This window comes from Chelonoidis abingdonii, chromosome 11 (genome assembly GCF_003597395.2).
Source record: "Chelonoidis abingdonii isolate Lonesome George chromosome 11, CheloAbing_2.0, whole genome shotgun sequence".
Lineage (NCBI taxonomy): Eukaryota > Metazoa > Chordata > Testudines > Testudinidae > Chelonoidis > Chelonoidis abingdonii.
In genome coordinates this window covers 22,638,223-22,647,429 of record NC_133779.1, presented here as the reverse complement: position 1 = coordinate 22,647,429, position 9,207 = coordinate 22,638,223, and the positions used below count along the sequence as shown (strand labels likewise).

The window sequence follows — 9,207 nt, the reverse complement described above, 5'->3', positions numbered from 1 at the left end:
TCCCCGAAACCTCCCCAAAACTCACCCAACTCTCCCCCCACAGCCAACCCCCACAGTCTCCTGAGCCTTCCCCCCAAACTTGTCCCAACCCCCCCAGAATGATCCCCCCAAAAAATTCACACCGAGTCCCCCAATCCTTCCCCACCAGGTCACCCTGACCCCTGTAACCCTAGTCCCAAAATTTGCTTCTGAGCTCTCCTGAGTCTCCCCACTAATCTTACCCTGACCCATGATCCATCTTGCTCCCAGACTGACCCTTCACCCTCTTAAAATGTGGCCCCACAAGACTCCATTCAGCGCCTCACCCCCAAAACTCCAGTGGAACCCCCCAAAATCTGCCCCCCAACTCCTGCTGACCCTTCTGGCCTGTCAACCCCAACCCTGCACCCCAAATCTTCTGCTGAACCCCTCAAAATCTGACACCCCCCTCAACACCATCCGCCTTCCTGACCCTTTGCCTCCCCCAATCTGAATCTTGCCCCCTTTAACCTCCTGAAACCCAGAGTGAACCCCCAGTCCCTGGACCCCAAAACTCCAGCTGCACCCTCCGCCCCCAAGGTCCCTGGCCAGCTCCGTGCTAGGCCATGTGCCGGGAATCTAGGCCAAACTTGTTTGTCCTGGTGGCATGCGACTGATCCAGGCTGGCCTGTCTTCCCCCAGAAACCAGCTGTTTCCAGCCAGCTGATTCACACCGGCGGGGTGGGGGTGTTGCTCGCTGGGTCAGGGGAGCAGGGCTGATGCCTGGCCCTTCACGGGGAGCCATCTGCGGGGCGGGTACGCGCGGAACAGATGAGTTGCCTTCAGGCAGCCTCTCGTTAGCCCAGTTTCGCAGGTGGGGAAACTGAGGCACGGGGAAAGGGTGAGACGTGGCTAAGGTTATGCAGCTGAGTCAGGGCAGAGAGAACCCAGGAGTCCTGGCTCCCAGCCCCCTGCTCTAACCCAACAGCCCCCACTCCCCTTCCAGAGCCAGGAGAGAACCCAGGAGTCCTAGCTCCCAGCCCCCCCTGCTCTGACCCACCAGTCCCCACTATCCTGGCTCCCACTGTGAACCCCTCACCCCGGCATGAGATCGAAAGGGTTTGAGCACCAAGGCTTTCATGCCCATGCTCCCTGCTGCACCAGGGAAGGGGTCAGGAAGGCCCATTTGCAAGGCCCCCAAACTTCTCAGAGCGAATCTTTCCCCAGGCACCCTCCTATCTCTGCAGGGGGAGGGGGCATAGCACCCTGGTGTCTGGGAGGGGGGTGGGGAGGTGTCCGGGGAGGTGGAGGAGAGAGGCTAGAACCTAAACTGGGGTAGGAGGGGGTGGTGGAAGAGGAGACAGGCGAAGTACCCAGAGCGGGATGCAGAGCCCCAGGTCTGGAGATGGGGGTGCCGGGGAGAGAAGGGACCCAGGCATCCGGAGGGAGGAGACAGATGGTAGATGTCCATGATATGGGGGAGAAGGAGATAGAATCCAGGTTACATGATAAAACGCAGCTGTAGGGGCTAGTGGTTGTAGAGGGAGGGAGCCAGGACTCCTGGGTTCTCTCCCCAGCTCTGGGAGGGGAGTGGGGGCTGGTGGGTCAGAGCAGGGGGGGCTGGGAGCCAGGACTCCTGGGTTCTCTCCCCAGCTCTGGGAGGGGAGTGGGGTGTAGTGGTTAGCACATTAGGGTTGGGAGCCAGGCCGATCTGAGTCATCGGGGAATCAGGCCCTCGGCATTTGACCCAGTTGTGTGGGGAGGAAACTCAGACACCCTAGAAGTGGCTTTGGGAGCTGCTGACCCACGGGGTCACTCCTGGGGACAGAGGGAACTGGGTCAGCCCATCCTACACTGAGCTATATGATCTAATGGTGGGGGCTGGGTGCCAGGACTCCTGGGTTCTCTCCCTGCCTCTGGGAGGGGAGTGGGGGCTTGTGGGTCAGAGCAGGGAGGGCTGGGAGTCAGGACTCCTGGGTTCTCTCCCTGGCTCTGGGAGGGGAGTGGGGGCTTGTGGGTCAGAGCAGGGGGGCTGGGAGTCAGGACTCCTGGGTTCTCTCCCTGGCTCTGGGAGGGGAGTGGGGGCTTGTGGGTCAGAGCAGGGTGTCAGAGCTAACTCCCACCATGACCTCAATGATGAACCTTTGCCCCAGTTTCACCTTTTCTCCACCCACGCCTCCTAGCTGACAAGGCCACGCCCCTTCCCTAGGCCCCGCCCAGGCACCTCAAGGCCCCGCCCTCTGAGCAGAAGGATCCTCATGTTCTCTGCTGCTACCCTGACCCCCTCCCTCCCCAGGTCCCACGGGCGTCCCCACCCCGAATGGGAGATGGAGGGCGAGCAAAGTGGGAGCGGGGGGGGGACACAGGCACAGAGCTGGAGGGGTCATTTGGGAAGGTCCCAGCTACCCTATGGGGTGGTGCCCCCCCTGTTGAAATCTAGGGTGAGGCTCTGGTTGGATGCCAGGGGAACCGTTCCACTCTGTGGGTCGCGTCCTTCAGGGCTGAATAGGCCCCCTGTGTCCCGGCCCTGCCCCCTGGATCTTATCGGCCCGGCTCTGTCTGCACCTGCTGGTTAGCCAGCCCGGGGCCGGGCCTCAAGGACAGAGCAGGGGTGAGCCCGGGGCCAGGGCTGGGGGGGCTCAGACCTCGCCGGAGGATGGGGGGTGTCCTGGTGCCAGAGCTGTGGGGCGCTGACCCCACGAAGTGTGCTGTGCAGCACAGCCAATTGGTTCTTCCACCCAGCCCCACACCCAGCCCCCCATCGGCCCAGCCCCCACACCATCTGTCCATCCATGCACCCAGCCCCCCCACAGTCCCTCCATCCATCTCTGTCCACCCATCCCCACTCACAGTCCCCTATCTGCCCACCCCCCACCATCCATCCATCTATACACCCAGCCCCACACAGAGCCCCCATCCATCCGTTCATCCACTGAGACCCACACACAGCTCCATATCTGCCCACCCCCCCATCCGTCCATCCACCCATTCACCCAGCCCCACACAGAGCCCCCATCCATCCGTTCATCCACTGAGACCCACACACAGCTCCATATCTGCCCACCCCCCCACCATCCATCCATTCACCCAGCCCCACACAGAGCCCCCATCCATCCGTTCATCCACCGAGCCCCACACACAGCCCCACATCTGCCCATCCATCCACCCAGCCCCACACGCAGTCCCTCATCCGCCCACTCCCCCATCCGTCCATCCATTCACCCAGCCCCACACACAGTCCCCCCATCTGTCCGTCCATCCACCCAGACCCACATGGCCCCCCATCCATCCGTCCATCCACACAGCCCCACAAACAGCCCCCCATCCACCCATCACCCCCTCCATCTGCCCATCCGTCCACCCAGTCCCACACACAGCCCCACTCGATCCACCCAGCCCCACACTCTGCTCCCCACCAGCCCAGCCTCCCTCCATTCACCCATCCACCCAGCCCCACACTCTGCTCCCCACCAGCCCAGCCTCCCTCAATTCACCCATCCACCCAGCCCCACATGTAGCCCCCCATCTGCCCAGCCCCCTCCATCCACACACAATCCATCCACCTAGCCCCACACGCACCCTCCCCCACCCCCCAGCCCAACAACCCCGCCATCCCTCTGTCCACCTTGGCCCAGGATGCTGCCCGTCCATCCGTCCGTCCCCCCACGTTCCAGCCCTAGAATGGTATCATTGATTGCCCCAGGCAAGGACCATCATTCAACCCCCGCCCCGCAATGTTCGTTTTAAACCAATTGAATTCCCCCATCCTACGGGACGATACATCCCCCTTGTGTCAACAACCAAAGCAGCCCCCCAGGCCCTGCCCCCCAGCCCGGCAATGGAGTTGCTTTCTGATCTTACTCCTTGGGGTCTCCAAGTCTCAGGTCCTGTTGCTGTCTGGTGGACAGTTTGTGTGACGCCTGATGTGTGGTGTTGAGATTAGAAGGACCTGGCCACTGGCTCTCTTGGTGTCCTGGCACATGGTACATGTAACATGCACGTGGCCCCAGATGTGGTCCGCTCCAGGTGAAACCACCCCAAGCTCACGGCACGTTGAGAGTGAACCCCAGAGCCAGAGCAGTGGGATCACAGGGGCTTACGTGTGGTGATGGAGAGTGGGAATATAACACCATGTAGCTACCCAACCCACGATGTCCGTCCCCTAGCAGCAGCCATTCAATCCACCCACCCATGCTATCCATCCATCCATCCCTTCATTCCATCCACCCACCTCTCTATCCAACCCTTCATCCAATCCCACCACCCACCCACATGTCCGTCCCCTGGCCAGAGCCCTTCATCCACCCACTGATCTTACCCCCGCCCCGACCCGCGCCATCATCCACCACCCGATCCATTCAATCCATTCCACCCATCCCCTTCATCCACACCACCCCACCCACCCATCTTGTCCCCAGGCAGAGTCCTTCGTCCACCCACCCGTCCGTTCACCCATCCATCCATCCCTTCATTCATCAATCCACTCATGCCCTACAATCCATCACCCCTTCGTCCAAGCCACCCGCACAACCATCCCCTGGCAGAGCCCTGAGTCCACCCACCGACAACCATCCATCCATTCACCACCCGTCCAATCAATCCGATCCATTCCCTTCAGCCATCATTCATCCACCGCACCCAGCAAATCCATCCCCCTACACCACTTCACCACCCATCCGTCCGCACTCCACGCTCATCTATCTATCTATCCATCCCCCCACGCGCATGGATCTAGCTATCCCTCAGGACACCCCCCTCTGACCATCCGCCCCACCCCCCCTCCTATCTATCCCAGACACCCCCTCTATCTATCGTAATCTATCTATCCCCCACACACACTCTATCTATCTATCCCACATACACACCCTCTATCTATCTATCTATCTATCCCCAGACATCCCCTCTAGCTAGTCCCCATCCACCCTTCTAATCTATCTATCGCCCAATCCACCCCCTACTGATCTATCTATTATCCAACTCTCTCCCTCTCCTCCCCTGTCCTGGGGAGGGGCCCACCCGGAGGGACATCCCCCTTTCATCGGAGGGGCAAGGGAGAACTCCCCCCCCCCCCCGCCCATCTCTTTAAGCTGCTCCCTGGGGCCGGCCGCAAAACCTGAATGAGCCCTGCCCCGCCCCTGGGAGGCTCATTTGCATAGCAGAAGCGCCCGTGGTGGCGGGGCCTGCTGGGGGGGGGAGCCCGGAATAAAATACCCCCCCCCACACACACGCCGCTTTGCCTTGCTCATCCTCCGCTGGGGCAGCATCTCCCGGGTGTAGCTACGTAGCCAGCGCTCCCCCTCCGCAGCGCCTTCCTCGGCCAGGGGATCTAGGGGTCCTTCCTCCAGCCCCCCCAGTTCTGCAGCAGCCGCCCCCCCTCCCCACACCATGGCTAGCGAGAAAGAGAAGAAAACCTGCGGGCAAGTCATGGCGGAGTGGCGAGAAGCCATCTGGAATCCGCGCACCCACCAATTTATGGGGCGCACCGGCAGCAGTTGGGGTACGTGGCTGGCTCTGGAGCAGAGCCTGGGGGGGCGGCGATTGGGGGCTTAGCCCTTGAAAAGCAGGGGAAGTGTGTGTGGGGGGTTAGGGGCGCTGATCTAGGAGGAGAAATTGGGGTGTCCTTAAAACGAGGGGGCCGGGGGGAGGTTGATATGGGACAGAAATTGGGGTGTCGCTAGCAGGAGCCATTAAATGGAGGGGGACAGGGGGAGGTTGATACGGAAGAGAAATTGGGGTGTCGTTAGCAGGAACCCTCAACCCCCCCTCTCCTTTTATCTACCTGGGGGTGTCAGGAGTAGATTATCTGGGGGGATTCTTGGGGTGTCCTTGAAGAGCCCGAAAAGGAGGTGCATGGGGGCGCTGTTTAGGGGGGGCAGTTCTCTAGGAGGATGGGCGCCGTCATGACCCAAATTCCTGTAGAAAGTGAAGTCCTTGGGTGATGCCTGTGGTGTATTTTTAGGGGGGTCTGTTGGCCTTAAAATGGGGGGGGGGTTATTGGAGGGGGCTAGGCTCCAAGCCCTTCTAAGAATGGTAGCTGTTTTGGGGTGTTTCATGGGGGGGGTAAATGATCACAGGCTACAGGCGAGTCCTTGCCTATGGCCCCCCCAATGGGGTTTCTAGTGGGGGGAGTGCTGTAGAGAGGGGAAGATGAAAGGGGGGGTCATCAAGGGGTGTCATGGCTGCGGGGAGAGAAATCAGGCAAAGGGTTTATTGGGGGAGTTGAAATGGGGGTGCAGTGTCCCCCCAAACCCTAAGCAACAGGGAGGAGGAAGGGGGAAAGGAGAGGATTGTTGGGGGGGGCTGGCAAGAGGTTATGGGGTGTCTTTGGGGTCATGCATCAATGGGGGGGATCTATTTTCCCTTCCCCCCCAGGAAAGAGGGGGGTAGATGCAGGACTAGAATTTCCCTGGGGGGGCAGGCAGGGGGGTGCCTTGGAATATGGGGTGGGGGGAGGAGGGCAGATGGAGAGGCATATGGGGGGGCGGGAGTAGGGCTGAAATGGGCTGAACCAGCTCAGATCCAGGTCTGGGATTCTTGGGCTGTGGATGTGAAGGAGCAAATTTGGGGGAGTCTGTTCCTCACCCCCCCCCAAAATTCAGCTGCCCTTATCTATGCAGTGATGGGGGGGCAGAGATCAGGCTGGCCTCGGAGATCAGTGTGGGGCAGCGACAGGGCTCAGGGCCTAGGGCTATATAGGGGGCAGGGGATGGGGGGGCGGGTAATGCCCCCCCTGTCCTGTCTCTATCAATCTCCCGGGCCCCCCCACCCAGTTTCATGGTGCTGTGCCGGCGGCTGGGAAAGTAGGTCACTCAGCTTTCTGTAGGAGCTGGATGAGTCTTCGCCTGCCCCCCCATCTGTCAATGCAGCCCCCCCCCACGGCGAGGGGGACAGGGAAGGGGGAGTATTTTTGTAAAGAAGTAAGAAAAAATCCAGGATCAGCCCCCCCATCCACGATCAGCCCCCCCACATCTGGGATCAGCCCCCTTATCCAGCCCCCCTATCCACGATCAGCCTCCCCACATCTGGGATCAACCCCCCATCCACAATCAACCCCCCTGCATCTGGGGTCAGCCCCACTCCAATCTGGCATTAGCCCCCTACGTCCAAAATTAGCCCCCCTTATCCTACTCACTCTGACCCCCCCAGATTTCTCCCTACTGGCCAGTCCCTCCCCCTAGTTAGTTCTGCCCCCCCACTTTGCACCCCCCTTTTCCTCCTGCACGTATGTTCCCTCCCTATGGCCTGACCCCCCCCCCCATCTTTTGGGAGTGAGAAGGGATTGGATAGGAGGAGGGAACCCAGCTATGGGGGGGGCAGGGGAGCTGTATGGAGGGCCCCCCCCCACACACACACACTGGCTGGATTAATTGCCCTTTGCTTTGTCCGGATCTGGGGGCGGGGGGCGGTTGCCTGAGGATTCACAATTAATCCTGGCTTAGATTCACTGCAGAAGGCAGCTGCCCCCCCTTCACAGCAGCAGGCGGCTGGGGGGAGGGGGGCTGGCGGTGACACTTGGGGGGGGCTGGGTTCCCATCTTGCTCTGGCTGGGGGATAGTGTCTTGGCTTGTTGCATTGCAGAGAAGCTGGCAGCCTGGCGGACCCGATTGGGCTGGCGGTGAGCGGGAGTGGGGGGAGATCTGGGGGGGCAGTGGGGGGAGGGGACTGAAAGAAGAGAGGTTGGGGCTGAGGGAAGGAGTGGGGAGAGGCTGGCGGGGAGCTGGATGGGAGGTTGTTGGAGTGGGGGGGGCTGAGGGGCTGGTGGAGCATATGTGGGGCTGGTGAAAAAGGGGGGAATGTGTGGGGCTGGTGGAGTGGGGAGCTGGGGGCAGGTGGGGGAGTTAGGGGAAGGTAGATGTGATGGAGTAGGAGGGCTGGGGGATGTGGGGGCAGGTGGCGGAGTGGGGAGACAGAAATGGAGGGGTGCTGACTGAGCTTGGAGGGCTGGGAAGTGTGGGGGGGGGGCCCTGTGGAGGGGCCTGGCAGAGGCAAGATGTGGGGCCACATTAACCCCTCCCCTGTCTTTTCCCGGGATCACAATGGGGCCCAGAGCCTGGGGGAGCGGGGCACGGGGGTGCCCCACTGCTCCTTGTGTGTCGCTGGCTCCATGACCTGCCCCTGCCAATTCTTGGGTTTAGGGGCTCTGAGTGGACCGCCGGCCGAGGGCTTTGTGGGGCTGGGGGGAGTCCCGCTACCCTGCCGCCCTCCCCAGAAAGCTGGTGTGCGGGCAGGGGGTAGCTAGGAGCGTTGCACTGATTGCAGGGGGGGTTACTCTGGATTGACACCCAGGAGTCGCCGGGAGCCGTGGGTCACTCCCTGCGACCCATAAGGCGCTGGAGATCGGTGGAGTAGCTCTAGATTTACACCGGGTAGTAGCTTGGTGCAATGCACTGCTCTGATTCCGCCCCCCCCTTTCATTTGGGTTACTCCAGGTTGACAATTGGAGCAAAGCATTGCTCTGATCTCCCTTGCATTTGGGTTACTCCGGATTTACACCCGGGAGCAACGGATCACTCTCTGATCTCCGCTGCCTTTGGAGTCTCACTGCTTACTCTGGATTTACACCTCTGCGGAGAGGGGCTACGCTTTGGTTTTCAGTCACCTTTTGGCTTGTGCTAGGGTTACTACAGGTTTACACCTGTTCATCTGGCTTTGCGTCCCTCCCATGCTCAGAAGTAGCTGCAGGCAGAGGGGGCCGGTTCTGTGCAGACAGACTCTGGCAGATTTACAAAGGGGTTAGTCTGGATTTACACTGCCAATAACCAAGGGCAGCTCTCCCATGCCTCCAATTTCAAGTTTGCAGCTGGGTTACTCGGGATTTGCACCAGGAGAGAGCAGAGGGGTCAATCACCATCCCTGTTAGGTTTACACTGGGTTACACCAGAGTGTAGCCCAGATCTGCTGTGTTCTCCCTCAGCTTTGGGTTTACTCCTAGGGGAGCACGGGCTAATCTCCACCCCATTTAGGTTCACACTGGGGTTACTCTGGGTTTACACCAGGAGTAGCTGGGGAGTGGAGGGGCTGGTGGCCGTCCCCTTTACGTTTACAGGGGGGTTACTCTGGGTTTACACCAGGAGTAGCTGGGGAGTAGAGGGGCTGGTGGCCATCCCCTTTAGGTTTACAGGGGGGTTACTCTGGGTTTACACCCAGGAGTAGCTGGGGAGTGGAGGGGCTGATGGCCGTCCCCTTTAGGTTTACAGGGGGGTTACTCTGGGTTTACACCCAGGAGTAGCTGGGGAGTAGAGGGGCTGG

At 60.6% G+C, this 9,207-nt stretch overlaps 1 protein-coding gene and 1 long non-coding RNA gene across 2 annotated transcripts in view; both read left to right on the top strand.

Annotated features, from left to right (window-relative positions):
- Nucleotides 1-910, top strand: part of LOC142047434 (uncharacterized) — a 122,148-nt gene extending 121,238 nt beyond the window's left edge. The window contains exon 3 of the long non-coding RNA XR_012656697.1: nt 899-910. This is a non-coding gene — a long non-coding RNA (uncharacterized LOC142047434). The remainder of the gene's footprint in view (nt 1-898) is intronic.
- Nucleotides 911-5,190: 4,280 nt separating this feature from the next.
- Nucleotides 5,191-9,207, top strand: part of ATP1B2 (ATPase Na+/K+ transporting subunit beta 2) — a 19,702-nt gene continuing 15,685 nt past the window's right edge. Inside the window, exon 1 of the mRNA XM_032794537.2 lies at nt 5,191-5,455. Within this exon, the coding sequence (XP_032650428.2) occupies nt 5,344-5,455 (112 nt within the window). The 5' untranslated portion in view covers nt 5,191-5,343. The remainder of the gene's footprint in view (nt 5,456-9,207) is intronic.